Source organism: Erythrolamprus reginae, chromosome 10 (genome assembly GCF_031021105.1).
Source record: "Erythrolamprus reginae isolate rEryReg1 chromosome 10, rEryReg1.hap1, whole genome shotgun sequence".
Taxonomy (NCBI): Eukaryota; Metazoa; Chordata; class Lepidosauria; order Squamata; family Dipsadidae; genus Erythrolamprus; species Erythrolamprus reginae.
The window spans coordinates 16,746,481-16,771,294 of NC_091959.1; the positions used below are offsets into that span (position 1 = coordinate 16,746,481).

Genomic DNA, 24,814 nt, shown 5'->3' on the forward strand with positions numbered 1-24,814 from the left:
ATATTTATTTATCTTGAAACAAACATGTTCAAAAGGCCTGGTGAGAATTGGCCTACAAAAAACCCAGATGAGTCTTTGCCAGCTTTAGTTGTCTTACTCACTGCTTGAGGAGGCCAGTTAGGATTTAAACGTCAGAGCCCAGACTGTCCCCTACAGGCAGTGAGATGGACTAAAGCAGGGAAAGGCCCAGGGGAGGAAGGTCCCTGAGTGCTGACTGTGGAATTCTGGGAGTTATAGTCCACTTATCTTCAGGTTGCTAAGCTAGACAGGTTTTTTTTAACTTCTCTCTGGGGGTTTGTGTGAGTCTCTCTCTCTCTCTCTGTGTGTCTGTTTGTGTGTCTGTCTTTCTGTGTGTATGTGAAAGAGAGAAAGTTTTTTTAAACTCTGCAAAGTTCTGGCAACTAGTCTTTCACTAAAGTTGCATCAGCCCTTTTGTGTGGAGCCTTTGAGCTTTAACATTCAAAATAAAGTTAAATACATGTTGGCTTTAACTCAGCAGGCAGCTATTTCAGATCTGTGAGATGCTCTGGCATTAACTGGCCCCTGGGATTTTGTCTTTATGCCAACAGATCTGAGATTTATTTGTTTCTTCAGCCACAATTGCCGTGTATTCCCTCTGAGGTCAGTTTCAAGCATGGAGCTCCAAAACCTCTCAATTCTAGATGACCGATTTAATTCCATCTCTGCCCCTGCCATTATGTGCAATATGGGGATTATTTCCCTTTCCTATCTCTCCAGAGAATTCCCCAAAGTTGAATTATCCAGGGATCTCTCCTGAGAGGGAGAATTATGATCAAAGTTTCAGCTCTGCTCTTTGGCTGAATCCTCCAGGGGAGACTTTGGGCAGAGAAATATGGAGTTTCAAGACAGGCAGAGTCTGTGCTCTTGCATGTACGACTTTCTCCTTTCCCGGTGAAGCTGCGTTTCAACCAGGAAAGCAACTGGATCATATTTCACCTTCTGAGAATCCTCTGAATTCTTCTATTCTTTTTTAGGAACAGGAAGGAGATTGATTGAGTCACCCCATGAATTATGGAGCTCCTGCTTCTGCTTCTGGTGCTGCTTTTGTTCCAACCAGTCTCTGGGAAGCTGAGAAGGAAATGCCCAGTGAGTTTGGAGGACCAGGATGGAAAACAACCACACAGCTTTTACAGCCCAGGAGACCATCTCATTGGTATAGTCCTCACTGGAGATGAAAGATTGCATAGAAAGTTACTTTTCAACGTGGCTCCTTCTCTTCAGTTTGTTTTCCATGATGTGTAAGTCATTCAGGGTGATGGAGTTGCACTCCCTCCATTCTCACACACTTCTTCTTTTCTGTCCCCCCCCCCAATTAAGTCCTATATTGGGGAATTTGTCTAATTTCCTGAATGATTTTGATTTCCATGGCTTCTCTCTTTTGTCTGATTTTGTGAAAGAGACTCAAATCTAAAAAAGGGATCTGAGAAAAAGCTGAATGGGCTGCAGATTATTTTCCTCTCCCTGTTCAATCCTCAATTTATGACTTGAATTATGAATTTTATTTAAATTTTTAGTGGTGGAATCAGTTGTAGTTGCCATGCCTCAGCCGATTTCCATATTTGTGTAACTGATCATTGCTTTTGGTTCAATTCTGGCTTAAGGCTCAGTAGGTGTGTGGAGCATTATATATTAAAAGAAGTATTTGTTGTTGCTATTTTTTGTTTGCTATTGATCATAATAACACTTTTTTTTACCATAGGATTATATGTTAACTTTTTTTTTTTTACAATAGGGATGTTTTTGGTTTTCCAGATGGATTAGGATTCATTTTTAACGTTCAAATGATTAACAGGAATTCCAAGCTCCTGCACAACCTCACACTTGGCTACAATATCCATGACAACTATATGAGCACTTTACGCACTTCAGATGCCTTGCTGGACATTCTCTCCACTGGAGAAGCCAATGTCCCCAACTACGGCTGTGGAAGGAAGGACAACCTTCTGGCTCTTTTTGATGGAGCTCAAAGGGAAATCACCACCCAGGCATCAACATTAGGAGGCACCTACAAAGTCCCTCAGGTTTGTGTGTGTTTTTCTCCATCTGGTAAAAGAAAGTGGTGGGTGATGGTGGGTGAGCAACAGATGCAATCATTTCTTCTCCATGGAAATCAAGAGCTGCTTTTCTCCATATTAGCAAAAATCTCAATATTTTACCCCATTATGTTCATGTTGAGATTAATCATAAAAGGCCTGAAATCTAAGCAATACATTCCCTGGAGAAGACATTCTACCAACTATTTAACTGATAAAAAAATATCCATGGTTATTGGGGCCTCTTCTGGCATCTTCATTTTAGAAGACAAGACCTGCCCTATCCACTTGGATTGAAGTTGGCAATAGTAATATTTTATATATCTAAAATGTGGAATAAAAAAGACTCTAGTAATTAAAGAACCATATGGACTAGCAGATATTGTGACTAAAATCTATGCCATGATCCTCTTAGTCAGAAGTGGGCCGCTACCCGGATGGGGGTGGGGAGATGCAGTGGCATAGCAAAAATGGAACTCCAACCCAGAGCACCCAATTTGATGTTGAAAGAAAATGCAGGGTATCCTGCATAAGCCACAACCATAGTGTGGTAGCAGCAATTTTGGTAGCCCTTCACTGGTCTTAGTTAAACTTGAGAAAAATGCATTCCTTGCAGAAGAACCAGATGTTTTTAGGTAAAGTTAAATGCTATATAGATTTTATAAGAAATAATGCATAAGTTAATAATCATATATTGGCTCAAATTGGTCTTGAAATATCTAATCTATATCAGGGAGGTAAAACAAGATTTGCTGGCTTTCTAGATGTTACTGCAGAATTTGATTCAATAAACAGAGAAATATGATGGAGAAAATGGATTGTCCTCAAAATGGAGCTCAGCCTGTTGGCCCTGTTTGAAGCCCTTGTTGGAGAGGGAGGTTTGGGCTCAATGGAGCCACGAGAAGACAAGAAGGAAAAATAAAGATATATACAGTGATACCTCATCTTACGAACCCCTCTTCATACGAACTTTTCATGATACGCCCAGTGTTTAAGATTTTTTTTGCCTCTTATTCCGAACTATTTTCACCTTACGACCCCGAGCAGCCACGGGGATTTCCCTGAGGCTCCTCAATTCCCTTCATTGTTGCCAGCGCTGCTTTGAATCCCAGAGACAATCTCCCCCCTTCCAAACTGGGGAAAAGACCCATGGATCTCAAGAGGAGAAAGGAGTGGGGGAAATGACCAGGACAGGCTGAGCAAAAATGGGAGGGACCCATGGATCTCAAGAGGAGAAAGGAGTGGGGAAAATGAGCAGGGTAGGGTGAGCAAAAACGGGAGGGACCCATGGATCTCAAGAGGAGAAAGGAGTGGGGAAAATGAGCAGGGCATGGTGAGCAAAAACGGGAGGGACCCATGGATCTCAAGAGGAGAAAGGAGTGGGGAAAATGAGCAGGGCAGGGTGAGCAAAAACGGGAGGGACCCATGGATCTCAAGAGGAGAAAGGAGTGGGGAAAATGAGCAGGGCATGGTGAGCAAAAACGGGAGGGACCCATGGATCTCAAGAGGAGAAAGGAGTGGGGAAAATGAGCAGGGTAGGGTGAGCAAAAACGGGAGGGACCCATGGATCTCAAGAGGAGAAAGGAGTGGGGAAAATGAGCAGGGCATGGTGAGCAAAAATGGGAGGGAAAGACCCATGGAGCTCAAGAGAGTCTCTTTTTGCCTTGCTTCATTGGGACTACCACTTCTTGCCACCTCTCCATGTCCCTCCCCCCACTCCGTTTGCCTCAGCTTAGTCTCTCCCCCTCCCCCCCCGCTCTTTTTTTTAAAAAAAAGCCTTAATGTTTTGGATTTTCCTAATGGGCTTGCACGCATTATTAGCTTTTCCATTGATTCCTATGGGAAACATTGTTTCATCTTACGAACTTTTCACCTTACGAACCTCATGCCGGAACCAATTAAGTTCGTAAGATGAGGTATTACTGTATTTGTAACCTTGTTATTCAATATAAATATTGTCAACGGAACCCGGAGAAGGCCAACTCTGTGGGACCTAATCTGTTGCTGGGGTTCGTGTAGCAGAAGGCTCACGGCTGTGAGCCGCCCCGAGTCTATGGAGAGGGGCAGCATACAAATTTAATGAATACTACTACTACTACTACTACTACTACTACTACTACTACTAATAATAATAATAATAATAAAATATGAATGACTTTCTAGGAGTAATGCAGCATTTAAAAGCAGATCATGAATAAATTAATGATATTTCATTTTTTGAAAAAAAAAATACTAAATTAGTGTACCAGTGAAATGTAGGGCACATGGTATACAGCACTTGGATTTCAGAAAGTCTTTCCAAAGTAAACCAGAACCTACTTCTTGGTAAGCTAAAAATATGTGAGATAGACAGCATCATGCCCAGATGGAGTCATCCTGTGGTCCTCTTATTTTTAAAATAGTTTTTATTGAATAATTTACATTTAAAACAAAACATAAACACGAAATGTAACATACATAATAAAGGAGAAAAAAAAGAAAAAGAACACTGACAAACAAAACAAAACAAAAAATATATCAATTGATTAATCATTTTGTACATATTCATCAAACACATCTTATAATGAATTAATTAAATGGCTAATACGAATGGTAATATAAGAAAATTGGTTTCAGTTATTCACTTAATTTACAATTTTGTTATGCTTTCAACCGCTTACAATCAATCATAGGTATAGTAACACATTTCTTATATATCAAATCATTCATAATTTGTCTCAAAGAGTTTAATACTTACATAAATTCATTCCAGTGTGATGGCTCCTGTTACACCTTGGCGGGAGTGACCTTGGTGCTCTGAAGGGCATGGCCTTGATGTGACAAGCCGTGGAAGATGTCTGTTAAGGAGAAGTGGCCTGACACACAAATGGTGTGGTCAGAGGTGTTGCCCAGAAAAGTCTGGCGTTGTTTTGGTGACCCTAAAGGGGTGAACAAGGCCCAGAAGAGGGTCACTCATGAGCTGGGCAATTGAGTGGTGAGGATGGGAAGCCAGGTGGTATGTCACCCTGAAATTCAGATCTCTCATTCGGGCCTCCATCGAGAGAGCAGGGTTCACTTGACCGATAGGGGCAACAATAGATTTCGATCGGACCTGCAGAGGTGCCTGCAGGAGTTTGTTGGGGTGGGGGAATTAGGGGGTCTAAATATAGATTTGACCCCCTGCTATGGCTGGTTGAGGGCTGAAATGGGTGTTAGCAGCAGCTGTGTGTTCTCCTTTAGGGCGCCTTTGGGAAGGTGATTGGCTGCCCCTCACCAGAAGCTCCAGACATGTCAGGCCTGAGTTATGGAGACGGGGTGCCAGTGGGGCTTACTTATGTCAGGACCCTGGATGGGGGTACTGGGGTGAGCCTTCCCACATGCCAAGTGGAGTGGCAGAGAGCAAGGGAAAAGCCTGGGGGATCCTTCCTTTGCTCAGTAAGGAACTACGCCCATAGTTGCTTAGAAACGTTTTGACAGGGATTCCGCCCCCTTATGTCTCTTACCTCTGCAGGTCATTCATAGTATTTTGCAAATTATATCAATAAAGTGACCAATTTTAAAACCAAGTTCTGTGTCCGTGCATTATTCAGCTTCCAAGGCAATAGTATCAGGAATTTACACAATTTCTGTTTTGTCTAAATTCAGAAAATATGGATTATCAGCATGAAATCTAATCTATCGAAAAACAAAGTTCAATTAGAGAAATGCAACTGACAAATCGTATTAGGCACTGGGGTCTCCCTGTTTCTTTTATAATTGGAGAAGAAGCTAAAAAGAGTCCTCCAGAAAAAAATCTGCGATACAGAAATAGAAAAAAATGCACCAATCCTCAAAAATTATAATAGGCCCTTATTGGAATATAATACTTCAATCAGCATTTTAATATGTTATTCTAATTATGATAAATTGTAGAGGTGATACAATAATATGATTTACATTGTTTATAGTTTTTAAAATGTATTATTTTTCATTTTTATTATACAATATTGCTAATATTCTGTCTTAATATTTCAAATAATGTGTAACTACAAATTGTTCTAATACATTCATGAGAAGCAGGCTTGATTTATTAAAATCTAATATTTTGGATTGGAATATAACACAGCATTCTTCATTGCTTTTTCAGATCAGTTATGCAATTGCTTCAGAGGCTCTGAGTGATAAAAGCAAATTCCCCTTTTTCCACCATATGCGCCCCAAAGAAGGGATCCAGTACCCAGCCATTGTCCAACTGCTCCTCCATTTCAGATGGACCTTGATTGGCCTCTTTGCTTCAGACACAGAGAATGGAGAGAATTTCATGAGGGCTTTCACTCCTGTGCTTGTCAGGAATGGAATTTGTGTGGTTCTATCACAACAATTCTCAACAACAGAATATACAGCCTCCCTCAGGGATGCCCTCTCTAAGTGGAGACAAGTCAATGTCTTTGTTCACTTCATGGAATATGATTCCCTTTGGCACCGAATTCTTCCTTTCCATGAAACATTTCTGCGCTTGCAGGGACTCATTGAAGAGAAAGTCTGGATCCTCACAAATTTTGTAGGATATCTAATAGACAAGCGCAGACTTTTCAAATACGTCCACAGTATTTTGAGGTTCGGTTATCTGGGCAAAAGAAGTTCCAAAGATGAAGACTTTAAACCCCATTTCTTTCTGGAAGAAAAGTTTCAACATCTTTATTTTCTCTGTTCTCTTTCAAAGAACGTCTTTTCTGTCAAATGCCGCAGAAGATGCACCCAGAAAGCCCCACTGGAGACCCAGAGGAAACGGAACAGAGGAATGATGACGAATCTATATGACTATTACAGCTTCATGAAAACTCTGTCCCAGGTCTTGAATGCTGCCTATTCCCCCAGATTGAGGAGACGGAAGGAAGGAGAAAAGAGGTTGGGGTCTACAAGATTGCAGCCGTGGCAGGTAGGGGGTCCCAATATGGATCCATGAATCTTAGATCCTTTGGAGAAGGAATCCAGAGGAGAAGGAGGGGAATGATCTCATCAGATTTGCCCAATTTAATTACTCAGGGAATAATGGTTCCAAAGCAGGGGGTGGTTCTCCTAATTTTTTTAAACTACCACTCTGTGGGCGTGGCTTATTTTGTGGATGTGGCTTGACGGTCATGTTACCAAGTGGGAGTAGCTTACCAGAATGTTGCCAGGTGGGTGTGGCTTGGCAGTGGTGACTGGGTGGGAGTGGCTTCATGGTCACATCAGGGCTACCAAAATTTTTACTACCACACTGTGGGCATGGCTTATGCAGGATGCCCTGCATTTTCATTCATCTTTCAGTGCAAATTGGGTGCTCTGGGTTGGAGCTCCATTTTTGCTACCCCACTGTGTTCCACTCCATCCGGGCAGCAGCCCACCCCTGAGTCACATGATTCAGCAGGCGAGGCTTGTAGGTCATGTGATTGGTTGGGCGTGGCCAACTCAACTTCACTGGCCCCCTCCCCTCCCAACCATTCCTTGTCACACTCAGCCTCAATGAATTTGCAATTCTGCAACAATGTCGTTCGCCTTTTTTCCAACCTTACATACTATAGATGCCCTTTCATGGACCCCTGAAAGGAGGAAATGGCTTCCATGCTTTGCCCAAGAGTGTGAGAGGCAACAGGCTCTTAAGGGGCTGCAAGAAAGAAGGGGGGGGCAATGTATTTTCCAAAGCACCAGAAGGCCAAACAAGAAGCAATGGATGGAAACTGAAGAAATTGTTATGGGTGACATGGCTGATTATGAAATGGAATAGCATATTAACATTGACTTATGTGATCTGATGTACAAAATAAACACACCCATATTTATGCTCTGGGTCTGGACTATAAACATTGAATGCACGTAAATCCCTGGATACTATGTGGTAGCCCTGGGCAAAAGAAAGGCAATAAAACCACTCTTCTTTTTTTCTTTCTCTTTCTCATCTATCCCTTCCTTCCTTCCTCTCTTTTGTTTCTTTTTCTTTCTTTCTTTCTCCCCCTATTTTTTCGCATCCCACCCACCCACCCAACCTTCCTCCTCCTTCCTTCCTCTCCCTCCCTCCATTTTTCTTTCTTTCTCTCTTTATTTCTTTGTCTTTCTTTCTCTGTCCACTCTTTCTTTCTTTCATTTGTTCATTCTTTCATTCTTTTTTCCTTTATTATGTTCTTTCTTTCTTTTTCTCTTTCTCTCCCCCTTTCTCTCCACCCAACCTTCCTTCCTTCATTCCTTTTTCTCCCTCCCCCCTTCCTTTCTTCCTTCCTCCCTCCCTTCTTTCTCCTCCCTCACTCTTTCCTTCCTTCTTCCCTCCCCTCCCCTCCCCTCTTCTCTCCTTTCCTTACATTCCTTTCCTTCTACTATAACAGGGTGTATAAGGAGTTGAGAAATTGAGGGGAGTGCCATACCAACACATCAACTAGCCTAAAACCTCCACCTCCCTGCCCCGTTTTGGGCCTGAGAAGCCTTTCCATCTCCCCCCATGGGCCAAAAGGGGCATGTTGTGACTTACCTTGCTACCCATTTGCTTCCACTTGCACAGTGTGGCCAAAAAAAACCAAACAAAACCGAAAAAAAGATGGCAGCCACAGTTACAGTTTCAGAACTCGGATTCTGCACATGCTCAGAAGGAAAAATTTTAAAAAATTAAAAACCCGCCCCAAACAAAATGGTGATACATGGCTCTGCTGAAAATTTGGCTTCTGCACATGGTCAGGAGAATAAAAAAATAAAGAAATCCCGCCCCAAATTGAAAAATATTAAAAAAACAAATTAGGAAAAAATGGCGCATTCTAAAGATCAGTTCCAGGTGGGGTGACATCACCAGTAGGCTGCTACCAATGCGCCAAGACTCGACTGGTAGGAACCCAACCCTGTCAAAGACTAGATACAATGGCATTTCTATATTAAACACTGCTCATTTGAAAATGTTGTATTCTTTTTTAAAATAAAATCCTGTATGTATAGCTTTGTGGTTGGCATTGTGGAATTTTATCTTTATAAATTTGGAGGAGACCCTGAGATCATCTAGCCCAACCCCTCCTCTCTGCAGGAATCCCAGTTAAAACTTGTGCCTGCAAGGAGACCTTTTCCTTGAGTTGGGGTCTCCCCAAGCTATTTTGAGGGAGGTGGATAGGAAGTGAGACTTATTGTTCAAAAGTATGGTATTTAGGAAGTGTAATGTTATCTGAGAATGACTTTAGGGATGAGGAGAAGAGAGGCTGCCTAGGGAAAGATCAGATCAGAGGAGAGAATCCTGCAGCTGCATAATGGGAGAGAAAGAATCTCAGAAAGGATCCTGGTTAACTTTTCAGACTCAAATAAGAGTTGGTGGGAGATTTGTTCTTTCAGACTTGCAACATTTGGTTAATGTTGCATAATCATCAAGTAGAATTAGCACATCTGGAGGCGTTTTCCATCAGGATGACAAGGGAGAAGATTCGCCTGACACCTTTCGTTGATAAACCCATGTTTTTTGGGAATCTACCCGTGATTTCTAAAGAGTTTATTAATCATCTTTTTATCCCCTCTGTTCATTTTATTTCTCATCTGCTCTAGAATGTTCCCTATAATTGACCAATTGTGTCAATTATATTTTCTCTATATTTTGTCAGTATATGATTGACCATTTTTTCTCAAACTTTTCCATTCACTTTTGAAGATATTGCCAGTATTATTTAACCATATTTGAAGATTAGACAATTGTAGAAGAAAGACTGAATGTGGGATAAGAAAGAATGTTTTCCGTGTCTCAGATTCCTTGATGTTCCCATTCTAGTTTCATCCCTTTCTGGAGAAGAATCAATATTGGAATATTTCAAGAGAAAAACTGTACTTGGACCAAAATGGAGAGATCAAAGCAGATCTCGGCATTGTCAGCTTGTTGGTTCTCCCCAAGAAGGATGTCAACGAAGAGACTCTGGCGCATTTTAAAAGACAGAGACTTTCTATCAACCAAGATGCTCTTTCACGACTAAAGTTGCTCAATAAGGTGGGAGAAATTTTGCTGTCTTTTCTCTGTATTCCAATCCAAAACCTGAGGTCCCATTTCAAGTGGGGAAAGCCTAGAGTTTCCAGGGTGGTTGGCCTTCCAAGCCAGTTGGTGTCATCTAATGGAAGTTCTTCAACAGACAGGACCTAAGTGGAGCAGCTTTGCCATGTTTCATGGAAATCTTTCAAGATCTTACTGGTCAGAGGTTTCTTTCTTCATCATAGTTTTATTCCATATTTAAAAAAACTTGAAAGAAATAAAAGTTTTGTAAATAATAATAATAATAATAATAATAATAATAATAATAATAATAATAATTTATTAGATTTGTATGCCGCCCCTTTCCAAAGACTCTGTAAATCTTTTACAGCAAACTTTATTCTCATTTTTAAAAATATATCATATATACTTTGTTAAACAGGTCATACTCTGTATCTATTACATCTTATATCATAATTTCTTATACTTACCGGTAGTGTTATATTAGACTATATATGTTCACATATATGAAAACAACCCTAAATACCCTTGATTTTATAGAGAGTGGTAATTGAACGAAAATAATTGTTTCATTGTTTCATTGGTTTGTTTATTTTATTTATTTATTTATTTATTTATTCATTCATTCATTCATTCATTCATTCATTAGATTTGTATGCTGCTCCTCTCCGCAGACTCGGGGCGGTTCACAGCAACAATAAAACAATGTACAACAAATCTAATAATTTAAAAAACACTAAAAAAACCCATTATTCAAAGCGAACATACACACAAACATACCATGCATAAACTGTATAGGCCGGGGGAGATGTCTCAATTCCACATGCCTGACGACAGAGGTGGGTTTTAAGGAATTTACGAAAGGCAAGGAGGGTGGGGGCAGTTCTAATCTCTGGGGGGAGCTGGTTCCAGAGGGTCGGCGCCACCACAGAGTAGGCTCTTCCCCTGGGTTCCGCCAAATGACACTGTTTAGTCGATGGGACCCAGAGAAGGCCAACTCTGTGGGACCTAACTGGTCGCTGGGATTCGTGCAGCAGAAAGCGGTCCTGAAGATGTTCTAGTCCAATGCCATGAAGGGCTTTATAGGTCATAACCAACACTTTGAATTGTGACCGGAAACTGATCGGCTACCAATGCAGACTGCAGAGTGTTGGTGTAACTTGGGCAAACCTAGGGAAGCCCATGATTGCTCTCACAGCTGCATTCTGCACGATCTGAAGTTTCCAAACACTTTTCAAAGGTAGCCCCATGTAGAGAACATTACAGTAGTCAAACCTCGAGGTGATGAGGGCATGAATGACTGTGAGCAGTGAGTCCCGGTCCAGATAGGGCCACAATTGGAGCACCAGGCGAACCTCGCCACAGCTGAAAGATGGTTCTCTAATATGAGTTGTGGATCGAGGAGGATGCCCAAGTTGCAGACCCTCTCTGAGGGGGTCATTAATTCCTCCCCCCCAGGGTTATGGCAGGACAGATGGAATTGTCCCTGGGAGGCAGAACCCACAGCCACTCCGTCTTATCCGGGTTGAGTTTGAGTCTGTTGACACCCATCCCTACCCTACCAGCCTCCAGGCACCAGCACATCACTTCCACTGCTTCATTGACTGGACATGGGATGGAGATGTACAGCTGGGTATCATCAGCTGGGTATGATCTCACCCAGCGGTTTCATGTATATATTGAATATCAGGGGGGAGAGGACCAACCCCTGAGGCACCCCACAAGAGAGTAACCTTGAAGTCGACCTCTGACCCCCCATTAACACAGACTGCAACTTACTGGAGAGGTAGGAGGAGAACCACTGAAGAACAGTGCCTCCCACTCCCAACCCCTCCAGCCGACGCAGAAGGATACCATGGTCGATGGTATCGAAAGCCGCTGAGAAGTCAAGAAACACCAGGACAGAGGATAAACCCCTGTCCCGGCCCTGCCAGAGATCATCCATCAACGTGACCAAAGCAGTTTCCGTGCTGTAACCAGGCCTGAATCCTGACTGTTGAGTGCCTAGATAATTGGCTTCTTCCAAGGACCACTGGAGTTGGAGCACCACCACCTTCTCAACAACCTTCCCCTTAAAGGGAAGGTTGGAGACTGGCCGATAGTTGTTAAGAATGGCTGGGTCCAGGGAAGGCTTCTTGAGGAATGGGTGCACAAGTTCCTCCTTGTAGGGATCCGGAAAGGACCCCCTCCTCAAAGAAGCATTGACAATCTCCTGGACCCAGCTCTGTGTCACCTCCCTGCTGGCCAAGACCAGCCAGGAGGGACACGGATCCAGTGAGCAAATGGCAGAACTCACAGCTCCAATGGACTTGTCCAGTTCATCAGGTGTCACCAGATCAAACTCTTCCCAGACAGGTGGACAAGTACGGGTGCCAGTCACCTTGACTGACTTGTTGTCAGTCAACTCTGTTATCCAATTGGACTCGAGGTCCGCCCGGATCCGAGCAATTTTATCAGCGAAAAGCGTGTTAAAATTCTCGGCACTACTCTGCAAGGGCTCCCCAATTCCCCCCTGGTTAAGAAGGGAGTGGGTCACCCTAAACAGAGTGGCTGGGTGGGATTCTGCTGATGCAATCAAGATGGCATGATTTTATTTATTTATTTATTTATTATTTAGATTTGTATGCCGCCCCTCTCCGAAGACTCTGGGCGGCTCACAGCAGAGAAAAACAAATCATAAATATTCTAAATACATTTAAAACATTTAAGATTTAAAAAGAAAACCCCATATAATACATACACACTCACAAGCATACCATACACAATTTAAACATGCCCAGGGGGAGATGTCTTAGTTCCCCCATGCCTGACGGCAAAGGTGGGTTTTAAGGAGTTTACGGAAGGCAGGTAGAGTAGGGGCAGTTCTAATCTCCGGGGGGAGTTGGTTCCAGAGAGCCGGTGCCACCACAGAGAAGGCTCTTCCCCTGGGGCCCGCCAACCGACACTGTTTAGTTGACGGGACCCGGAGAAGGCCCACTCTGTGGGACCTAATCGGTCGCTGGGATTCGTGCGGCAGGAGGCGGTCTCGGAGGTATTCTGGTCCGATGCCATGAAGGGCTTTAAAGGTCATAACCAACACTTTGAATTGTGACCGGAAATTGATCGGCAGCCAATGCAGACTGCGGAGTGATGGTGAAACATGGGCATACCTAGGTAAGCCCATGACTGCTCTCGCAGCTGCATTCTGCACGATCTGAAGTTTCCAAACACTTTTCAGAGGTAGCCCCATGTAGAGAGCATTACAGTAGTCGAACCTCGAGGTGATGAGGGCATGAGTGACTGTGAGCAATGAGTCCCGGTCCAGACAGGGCCGCAACTGGTGCACCAGGCGAACCTGGGCAAACGCCCCCCTCGCCACAGCTGAGAGATGGTTTTCTAATGTGAGCTGTGAATCGAGGAGGACGCCCAAGTTGCGGACCCTCTCTGAGGGGGGCAATGATTCCCCCCCCCAGGGTGATCGACGGACAGATGGGATTGTCCTTGGGAGGCAGAACCCACAGCCACTCCGTCTTATCCGGGTTGAGTTTGAGTCTGTTGACACCCATCCAGGCCCCAACAGCCTCCAGGCACCGGCACATCACTCCCACCGCTTCGTTGACTGGGCATGGGGTGGAGATGTAAAGCTGGGTATCATCGGCATATTGATGATACCTCACCCCATGTCCTTGGATGATCTCACCCAGCGGTTTCATGTAGATGTTGAATAGCAGGGGGGAGAGGACAGACCCCTGAGGTACCCCACAAGGGAGTGACCTCGGAGCCGACCTCTGACCCCCCACTAACACCGACTGCGACTGGCCAGAGAGGTAGGAGGAGAACCACTGAAGAACAGTGCCTCCCACTCCCAACCCCTCCAGCTGGTGCAGAAGGATACCATGGTCGATGGTATCGAAAGCCGTTGAGAGGTCAAGAAGCACCAGGACAGAGATCATCCATCAACGCGACCAAAGCGGTTTCCATGCTGTAACCGGGCCTGAAGCCTGACTGCTGGGGACCTAGATAATCGGCTTCTTCCAAGGACCGCTGGAGCTGGAGTGCCACCACCTTCTCGACAACCTTCCCCATAAAGGGAAGGTTAGAGACTGGACGATAGTTATTAAGTACGGCTGGGTCCAGGGAGGGCTTCTTGAGGAGGGGGCGCACAAGCGCTTCTTTATAGAGAGTTGGAAAGACTCCCCTCCCCAAGGAAGCGTTGGTAATCTCCTGGGCCTAGCTCCGTGTCACCTCCCTGCTGGCTGAGACCAACCAGGAGGGACACGGATCCAGTAAACAGGTGGCGGAACTCACAGCTCCAATGGCCTTGTCCACTTCATCAGGTGTCACCAGATCAAACTCTTCCCAGACAGGTGGACAAGTATGTGCCCCAGTCACCTCGACTGACTCATTGTCAGTCGACTCTGTATTACAATTGGAGTCGAGATCAGCCCGGATCTGAGTGACTTTATCAGCGAAAAACGTGTTAAAATCCTCGGCACTGCTCTGCAAGGGCTCCCCAGCTCCCCCCTGGTTAAGAAGGGAGCGGGTCACCCTAAACAGAGCAGCCGGGCGGGATTCCGCTGATGCAATCAAGGCGGCATGGTACGCGCATCTTGCCGCCTTGAGCGCCACTTTGTAAGTCTTAATAAAAGCTCTTACAAGTGTTCGATCGGATTCGAACCTACTCTTCCTCCATCGCTTCTCTAGACGTCTCTTTTGGCGTTTCAACTCCCGGAGCTCCTCGTTGAACCATGGGGCTCTACGGGGTCTAGCGCCGAGGAGAGGTCGCAAAGGCGCAATCCGGTCAAGAGCCCCAGCCACAGCCCTGTTCCAGGCATCAGCAAGGGACTCCGCCGAACTGTGGACGAGTGCCTCTGGAATAACCCCAAGCGCCGTCTGAAAGCCCTCTGGGTCCATCAGGCATCTGGGGCGGAACATCTTCATTGGTTCCGCCTCCCTGCGGGGAAGGATTGGAGCCAGGAAGTCAAGCCGTAGTAGAAAATGGTCTGACCATGACAAAGGCAACGCTTCTAAGCCCCTTAGTCTCGGACCATTACTCAATTGCTCGGAAAGGAATACCATGTCAGGTGCGTGCCCTCCCTCGTGGTACACGCATCTTGCCGCCTTGAGCGCCACTTTGTAAGTCTTAATATAAGCTCTTACAAGTGTTCGATCGGATTCGGACTTACTCTTCCTCCATCGCTTCTCTAGACATCTCTTCTGGCGTTTCAACTCCTGGAGCTCCTTGTTGAACCATGGAGCTCTACGGGGTCTAGTGCCACTGAGAGGTCGCAACGGCGCAATCTGGTCAAAAGCCTCCGCTGCAGCCTTGTTCCAAGCCTCAGCAAGAGACTCCGCCGAACTCTGGATGAGTGCATCTGGAATAACCCCAAGCGCCCTCTGAAAGCCCTCTGGGTCTATCAGCCATCTGGAGTGGAACTGCCTAATCAGTTCTACCTTCCTGCGGGGAAGGATTGGAGCCAGGAAGTCAAGCCGCAATAGAAAATGGTCTGACCATGAAAAGGCAACAAAATCTGGGGAATCCTACTGTCAGCTCGGCTACCTCCTCAAGTAGCACCGGCAGGGCTGTTGACACGCAGCTGGGAGGCAGGTACATGAGCAACAAGCCCACCTGAACCCCTAAGTCCAACTTCACTAGGAGGGACTCACAGCCCGCAATCTCTGGAGCAATGAGTCTACGCAGACAAAGGCTCTCCCTGGCTATAATAGCCACTCCTCTCCCCACTTCCGTGGGGTTGAGGCTGATGCCATATCTGGAATCTGGCTGGGCAAATTTCAGAGACAGGAACTCCTCCCTCTGGGCCCAGCCAGGCTTCAGTCACACATACCAGATTCATACCAGATTTTTAATAAAGATTTTTTGATTAAATGTCTATTAAATGTGCATTGTGGTTTAGTTTCGTCTTTCAATAGATGTGTGTGCCAACCCATTTGTAAATTGTGTCCTTCTAGTGTTAGGGTCCTTTTATTTGAGAGATTGATCCATTCTTTTATCCAGATTAGACCAGCAGCATTATAGTATAGTTTTAAGACCAGGAGTCCTAAGCCCCCTCTGTTTTCGCTGTCTTGAAGATATGCAAATTTGATTCTAGGTTTTTTATTTTGCCAAATGAATTTAGAAATAATTTTGTTAATTTCCCTAAAATATTTTTGATTTAAGCTACCGTAATAGGGGCAGTCTGATAAAGATATTAAAACTTTGGAAGAACGTTCATTTTAATCACTGCAATTCTACCTAACATTAATAATTGTAGATTCCCCCAGTTTTCAAGATTAGTTTTAGTTTCCTGTGCTAGTCTCTTGTAATTGTCTTTTTTGATAGATGAGACTTTATTGGTAATTGTTAATCCTAAGTATTTAATCTTAGCAATTTGAAAATTTGTAACTTTTTCTAGTTCTTTGATCTGCTTTGATGTCATATTTTTGTCATAAGTTTTGTTTTCTGTTTGTTGACTTTTAATCCTGAAAATTCACCAAATATTTCAATTTCTTTAATTAATTCTGGGCCTGTGTTTATCGGATCTTCTAGGAAGAATACAACATCATTGGCATATGCCTCTAGTTTATATTCTTCATATTTTATTTTGATCCCTTTTATTTTTTCACTGTTCCTAATTATATTTAATAATATTTATTGTGATAAGATGAACAGAAGAGGCAACATTGGACAGCCTTGGCGGACCCCTTTTTCAATGGGGAGTGGTTTTGTCATATCGTTATTTATTATCGCCCTGGCAGACTGACGGGTATAAATGTTATAGATCAAACTTTCATATTTATTACCTAGTTTTAGGTCACTAATTAGTTCCAGAAGATATTGCCAGCTAACATTATCGAATACCTTCTGCGCGTCCAGGAAGGCAAGAGCAACTTGCCTTCCTGGATGTGCCTCGGAATATTCCAATATTTCTAAAACTGTTCTAGTACATTGTTTTATTTCCCTGTATGGCAAAAAAACTCTTTGATCTGAGTTGATTATTTTATTTAAAACTTTTTTTGTTCTTTCTGCCAATATCGACATGAGGATCTTATAATCTGCATTTAACAGCGATATAGTCTATAATTTTGTATTTAGTCTTTCTCAAGCCCTTCTTTTGGGATTACCGTGATGTATGATTCTCTCCATGTTTCAGGTATGTTAGTCTGGTCCAGAATTTTATTATATACTTCTGTTAGGTTGGGTTCAAAAATTTCATTATTCTTTTTATAGAATTCGCCTGGGAATCCGTCAGGGCCTGGTGATTTATTGTTCTTTTGTCTTTTTAAAGCTTGTTGTAGTTCCTGGACGGTAATCTTATCATTTAACAATTGTCTGTCTGAGGCATCGATTTGTAATGTATTGTTTTCAACTAGATATTTGGTTGATTTTAAGGTTTCTGTTGGGTCTTATTTGTATGGGTTTTTATAATATTTGAATGTTATTTCTTTTATATGTTGTTCGGTATGTTGAACCAATCCATTTTTATCTACTAGTTGGTAAAGTACTCTGTCACTTTTGGTTTTTTTATCTTTTGAGAGAGCATCTACCTGGCTTATTGACTGTTTCAAAATCTAATTGTTTAATTTGATTAATATTTCTGATGAGTTCTTGTTGTTTGATAATATTTACTTTATATCTAGCTTCCCTCAGCAGATTTAGTATCTTGTTGTTTGTTGGCACTTGTTGTAGGTTTCTTTCTAGTCTTTTGATCTTATTTAAGTAATAATTATATTCCTCCCTCTCTTTTTTTTAGCTGCATAAGCTATTGCTAGACCTCTCACATATGCCTTTAGTATATCCCAGAGTATTTGAATTGATGTGGGTTGTTTCCTATTTTCTACTAAGAATCTCTTTTTTAATCATCTTTGTATATTTTTCATCTTGGAGCAAACCTGTATTCAGAGTCCACCTCCTGAATTCTTTCATTTTTCCCTGCCCACGTGTTGGGTTCTATATCAACCGATTTAATTTTTTTATACAATCCCTTGTTTAGCCAACCATATCAATTCTGGAGGAGGAGTTGTGGGGCATTGAGTGAAATGTGAATTATCTTTCTTTAGGGTGCCTTAACCTCCAGATATCTATAAGATCTAACTCATCTGCCCTGTTGCTAAAAGTAATAGGTAAGGTTGTTCTCTTCTTTTTTGTTTCGCTCCCTGCTTTATAATCCAGCTTTGGATAATCCTGCAATCCCATCGAAGTCCCCAATTATACAGACGTTTTTGGGATCTAATTGTAAAATAATTTTATGTATTTTTTTTAATAGAATGGTTTTTGCTTTTGGTTTGGCGTGTAAATATTAATTAATATAATTTTCTCTCCTTTAAGTTCAATTTCAACGTTTGTGTATCTACCCTTTGGATCTACTCTTAGTTCTTTAGGTTTTAGCTCTTTTTTCATATAGGCGGCCACTCCTTTTTCCCCCCCATCTAATGATGCATATAGTTCCCCCATTTTGGAATATTCCAAATATTATTTATGTGATTGTTTGATATGTACTTCTTGTAAACAGATTATTTGAGCTTTTTGATTCAGTAGCTTTGAGAAAACTGTTTTCCGTTTGTAGCCATTGTTAAGACCATTGATGTTTAATGAGATTAGTTTGATTTCTGGAAGCATTTGAGTTTTGTTTCTCCTGGGTTTATTTATTTGCTGCTGCTGCTGTTTGTGACCTAGTCTTAGTTCCTACCTCTTTACCCTAATCCTTCTCTTCTTCCACTATTTTAGTTTCTTCTTTCCTTCCTTCGCTTCGTGTATCAGAATATATCTCATTGTCTTTACTAGGTTCTCAGTTTTAACCCTGCTGTTCTGTTCGAAAAAACTCCCTAATCTTATGTTCCCGGGTCTATTTGACCCGGACTGCAAATTGATCATTTTAGGTACTTATATTTGGTCTTTTTAAAAGCTTTTTTCACCTGGAAACAAGTTTGAACATTTCTGCACACAATGGAATGAAAATTGAACTGAAAAAATTAATCCTTATTGGTTTATTTTGCTCATAAATGGGCCCCCATGCTTATACTCAAATAGGTTTATATTCGAGTAGGCTTATACTCGAGTATAAGACAATATGGTTTTATATTCAAAAATAAATCAATAAGAATAATTTTTTTCAGTTCATTTCTATTTTTATTATGTTTAGGATTGTTCAATTTAGTATATCAAAACTTTTGGGGGAATATTCCTTAGAGATTTGTAGCCTAAAAAAATATAAATTGACAAAAAATTCAGAAAGCATGGGGGGAGGTGCTTTTTGATCCAAATATAAATATAAGCCTCAATTTTTTCAGTTCAATTTTCATATCATTATGTTCATAAATGTTCAAACTAGTTTTTCAGTGGAAAAGGTTTTCAAAAAGACCAAATTCAAGTACCTAAAAAAAATAATTTTGGTCCGGGTCTATATGACCCAAACAGAGTAAACGTGACTTTTTTTTTGCCCAGAAAAAAAATTTTCCTCCACCCCCACAAATATTTTTTTGATGATCAGCATTGTTAAATTGAGTAAATGAATGCCTAAGATTTTAAAGAATATTTCGGATTTGGAGCATAAAAAAATAAAAAGTGAAAATGGTTGCAAGCAGCTGAGGGGGTGGGGAGGCCTTATTTCTGATTTTAAAAAACCAATAAGAATCATTTTTTTCAGTTCCTTTATATTTTTCTTATATTCAGAAATGTTCAAGCTACCAATCCCACACCAACTTTAGTAAAATAGAATGCATTTTGCAAGCAAAACTATCCATAAATTGGAAAAAAAATCACAAAAATGGGGGGGCATGCATTATATCAGCAAAATAAACCAATAAGATTTACTTTTTTCATTTCAATTTTCATATCATTGTGTGCAGAAATGTTCAGACTACTTTCCAAGTGAAAAAAGCTTTCAAAAAGACCAAACATAAGCACTGCAAATGAAGAGTTTTCGGTCCGGGTCAGGGTGACCCGGGAACAGAAGAAGTGTGACTTTTTTTGCCCAGCAAAAACTAAGCCCCCTACCCCCCCCCCCCAAAAAAAAATTCTCATAGAGAGAACCCCTGAAATGATGAAAAGTCATGAAATTTCAAGTTTCAGATATGCAGGGAAAATTTTTTACAGGGACTCAAACTTGGCTTCGGGTCACATACGACCCGAACAGAACAGCATCCTTCTTAAATATTTTTTCTGCAATTCTATCCCTTCGGATTTTATTAAATACTTTATTAAATACTTTATTGTAATGTTAAATTACAAAAGCAAAAAGGAGGAATTAAATGAAGAATCTGCCAGTTGTTATACCTTCTGCATCTGTTCAGAAGAAGTCAGAGATTTCATGTTTATCTCAGTGAAGATCAGAGGCTACTTGTCTCCATCCATTTTTCCCTCCGTTTTCTATGGATGGAGATCCTAACTTATTTGCTAACACATTCTCTTTTTTCTGCTTAGTCCCTGCCTGAGTCCCAATGTGTGGAAAGTTGCCATCGTGGATTTGTCAAGAGGGCTCGAGAAGGAGAGCCAATTTGCTGCTACGACTGCGTTCCTTGTCCGGAGGGGACCTTCTCCACTCAGGAAGGTGGGTGACACTGGGGAAAATGGGAGTCTTTGTGGAACTGGATCCATCCAGAATCTTTTCATGAAAGTGCAAGTTAAGCGGCAGATTGGAGCAAACCTGGTTTTTTTTTATTTAACTTGCACAATTTCTTATCTAAAAGGAAATAAATCAAAAAGTAAATCAGACCCTTGAAGGAGGGTCTGAGAAGAGACGGGAGGAAGAGGTGGCAGACTGGGCAAACATTATTAACAGCAGAGGAAATATCTCTTTTGCTTTTTAGTTTAGATAAGTGCTGCTAAGTTTACCTTTCTAGGAACATCTGAGATCTTTGAAACTTGATGAATTCTTTCAGGTCCACCTTCTGAAAGACTTTGCAATTCACTGTATATTGGCCCGCCTTGAGGATCACTGAGAAGCATAGTTCCCTCTAAGCTGAGCAGTGAGAAATGGCTCACTTAAAAATCATCATCAACTCAGAGTTGTTCAAACCTGCCCAGAAGCCGAGAGGGAAAGAGTGAGAGGGAAAGAGTGCCGCCCAGTCCCGAAGGGACTGCCGCTCAGACACTATACTTTTCCGCCCCCCCCCCCAAAAAAATTAGAGGGAACACTGCTGAGAAGGTCCATAATGTGATGCTGTGGATAGTTTTGGGGGGGGGGACTCAATACACAAATATTCTGCCAGTCATATTGATCAATCCATCAATCAAAATAGAGCTGGAAGAAGACCCTGGAGGTTTTCTAGTCCAGCCCCCTGCTCAAACAGGAGAACCTATAACAGTGATGGCAAACCTTTTTGGCACTGAGTGCCCAAACCTCAACATGCAGATACACATGCTGGAGCATCGGAAACCCAAAGACCAGCTCTCTAGTGTGCATACTCATGTTTTGATGACTTTTTGGGCCATTTTCTGGCTGGTTTTTAGGTCATTTTTGGTCCCCAAAAAACATCTGAAAACTATCTTTCTTTTGGCTGTTTTCTGGAACATTTTTCAGGCTGTTTCCAAGTGCTCCAATGCCTATGAAGTCTGGCATGTGCACTGGAAATCAGAAGATTAGGTGGCAATTGCCCACGTGCCCTGAGTTCCACCTCTGCCACTCGTGCCATCATGGACCTATACCATTTCAGACAAATGACTGTCCAGTCTCTTCTTTAAAACCTCCAATATTGAAGAACCCAAAATCTCTGGAGGCTAGCTGTTCCACTGGTTAATTTTTCTCGCTGTTAGGAAGTTTCTCCTTAATTCCATATTGCTTCCAGATGTTACAGGATACTTTAGGCATCCTCCTAGTCCCTTTAACTGCCATGCGGCAGGACTCAGAATGTTTGCCTAAAATATTATTATAATTCATTATTAACCTCTAATAATGTAGGTTCCTATGAAGATTCTATACATTACACAGAAAATAATTAACATCGTAGGACTCCCCTCAAATTCATATGCATTTTTAAAAATATCCTTCTTAGCTCTTTTTAATGGAATTGTTTAGAAATACACCTTGGATAATGTAATTGTAATTAGGTGTTATCCAAAAACAGTATTTCTTTTAATGTCAAAAAACAAAATATTAAGGAAATATTGCTTTTTATTTTTCAGATACTGAGAAATGCACACAGTGTCCGGATGATAAATATCCCAATGAGCAGAGAGTCCACTGTACCCCCAAGGTTATAACCTTTCTTTCTTATGAAGAACATCTGGGCATTATCCTGGTCTCTTTTGCCCTACTTTTGTTCCTAAGCACAGGTCTTGTTTTAATCATCTTTATTAAATACCTAGAAACTCCCATTGTCAAAGCCAACAACCGGGACCTCTCCTATAGCCTCTTGGTCTCCCTCCTGCTTTGCTTCTTGTCTTCTTCTCTCTTCATTGGTCAACCAAGAAAAGCCACCTGCCTTCTCCGGCAAACAGTATTCAGCATCATCTTCTCAGTTGCCGTTTCTTCTCTCTTGGCCAAAACCATCACAGTGGTGCTGGCTTTCCTGGCCACAAAACCAGGAAACAGATTGAAGAGATGGTTGGGGAAGAGCTTGGCCAACTCCATCATACTGTCTTGTTCTGCTGTCCAAATTGTCATCTGCTCCATCTGGCTGGGAGTTTCTCCCCCCTTCCCTGACTCTGATCTCCACTCCCAGCACGGAGAGATCATCCTGCAATGCAACGAAGGGGCTGTTGTCATGTTCTATGTCACCCTCAGCTACATGGGCTTCCTGGCTGCCATCTGCTTCACGGTGGCTTTCCTGGCCAGGAATCTGCCTGGGGCCTTTAACGAAGCCAAGCTGATCACCTTCAGCATGCTGGTCTTCTGCAGTGTCTGGGTGACTTTTGTGCCAACATACCTGAGCACCAAAGGGAAATACATGGTGGCTGTTCAGGTCTTTTCCATCCTGGCCTCGAGTGCTGGTCTGCTAGGTTGCATCTTCATCCCCAAGTGCTACATTATCCTTCTGAGGCCAGACCTGAACACAAAGGAGCATCTCACAAACAGAACAAATGTAAAAACATGATATATAAAACCATTGTGATATTGGAAAAAAATGCTAATGTGACTTTTTAAAAATGTCCCTTTAGATAGTATGCAGGAGTCAAAGAAAACCTTATCTATATACTTCAAAGTGGGAAATTGCTGAATGATGGAAATTCTTGCAGCTTCGTCCCCTTTCAATAAATCTTACTAAAGAGATCTTTCTAAAATTCAGAGGAATTCAGCTGTTCAGCAACAGCTACTGAATGTGAAAGCTTATAGATAATAATGTGGGTACTTGTTACTATTGACAGCAGCTAAAAGTGTTTGTGAGAGACAATCAGTAGGAAAAGAGGTCGGGAGGAAACTGTTGGGACCAAGTACCAGCCTGGTTGATTGATCCTCTATGTGAGAATGCCAGAATGATGTGAAATGCCATGTTTGATTGGTTCTCACTTTGGAAGGAAAATTTTCATCCCTCTTATATAATTCTTCCTTCTTTGGGATTTCAGTTTAGGATTATTATTTTTTTTGTTTCTGTACTTTGCACCAAAATAAAAAAATAAAGTAAATTAAAATAATTAAGTTTCGATTGAAATTTCCACTGTGTTTTTTTCTTTCAAGCAGAGAAATAAAATAGCAGTTTTCAGATCCTTTAATTTTCCACTCTACAGTTTCTGCCTGAAGCATTTTTTCTGCTCCTCTTCCAAGCTTGTCTTGGCTGTGAAGGGCTGGAGAAGATGTCCAGAGAAAAAGGACCTGGAGACACTTCCCAGAAGGAGATTGAAGGGATCCTGTCTAAAGGCAGGTCACAAGAGTTCAGTGCTCCATAATATTCATCCAGGTCCAAGAAGGGGGTGAATAAGGGTGGGAATCAGTGATGAGATTCAAGTAATTTAACAACCTGCACTAATAATTTCTTCTAATGACCAGTTGGTCAAACTGCTCAGAAAATTAATAACCAGTGGTGCAAACTGGTTGAATCTCACCACTCGTGGGAACATATAGATTTATGGAAGAGGCTCCCATGGAAACTGTTCTGCTCTCCAACCACACGGATTGCTGATCAATTGGGAATCAATGTTTAGGTCGCAAAATGGCTCCCAATAGTGAATGGAACCCCTTTGCAACTTCCATTTTAAGGAGATAAGAAAAGCTCTGATGGATGAAATGAAGGTCAGTCCAAAATGCGCAGTGACCACACAAATACCTCTGGTTCTCCCACAAGCAGAAGGTGGAGATTTATGGCTTTGCCCAACATGGAACAGGCATTTCCCCTCTTTCACTTCCCTCCATCTCACCCATGGTTGGGCTACTGCCCGGACAGCGGGGAACGCAGTGGGGTAGTAAAAATGGAGCTCCACCCAATTTGCACTGAAAGATGTTGAAATAAAATGCAGAGCGTCCTGCATAAACCACGCCCACAGTGTGGTAGTAAAAATTGTGGTAGCCCTTTACTAATTTCACCACATAGGATTGAACACTCAGCCATCTTACATTGTAGGAATCCCCAATTCTGGTATCCCACATTAATCTGAGAAATTTTTTTGCAAGTTTCATAGTCCTAATCCAAAAGCACCAAGGTAGGAGAAAAATGAAGTGTGAATGATTGTGTGAACCAAAGTACATAAAAATGCTGCAAGCTGTGAAAACAGAGAACATTATAAAAACAACAGAAAGAAAGGCAGAATATAAGGAAAAAGAGCTGGTTGTCAGATTAAATAGATGGAAAACCAGCACTTGAAAAAAATGTGATGACTACCTTACATGAGCATGGCTTAAGATGGGAACCATCAAGAAAGAAACAGAAGGTTTAATATTCGCTGCTCAAGAACAAACACTACAAATTAATG

The 24,814-nt window shown here is 42.1% G+C and overlaps 1 protein-coding gene across 1 annotated transcript; it reads left to right on the forward strand.

Moving 5' to 3' along the window:
* Positions 1 to 1,819: 1,819 nt before the first annotated feature.
* On the forward strand, positions 1,820 to 23,528 carry LOC139172753 (vomeronasal type-2 receptor 26-like). Its single transcript, XM_070761978.1, has 5 exons — positions 1,820 to 2,042; positions 6,160 to 6,951; positions 9,781 to 9,993; positions 20,393 to 20,519; positions 22,094 to 23,528. Exons 1-5 carry the CDS (start codon positions 1,869 to 1,871, stop codon positions 23,002 to 23,004), a joined length of 2,217 nt encoding a protein of 738 aa, XP_070618079.1. The 5' UTR covers positions 1,820 to 1,868; the 3' UTR covers positions 23,005 to 23,528.
* Positions 23,529 to 24,814: the final 1,286 nt, after the last annotated feature.

What these genes read in the sequence shown, in the direction of transcription:
- LOC139172753 (XM_070761978.1), top strand. Translation starts at nt 1,869, where the DNA reads ATGAGCACTTTACGCACTTCAGATGCCTTGCTGGACATTCTCTCCACT. An exon ending in CAAGATTGCAGCCGTGGCAG is followed by an intron (nt 6,952 to 9,780) that starts GTAGGGGGTCCC and finishes TTCCCATTCTAG; the next exon opens with TTTCATCCCTTTCTGGAGAA. An exon ending in GACTAAAGTTGCTCAATAAG is followed by an intron (nt 9,994 to 20,392) that starts GTGGGAGAAATT and finishes TTTTCTGCTTAG; the next exon opens with TCCCTGCCTGAGTCCCAATG.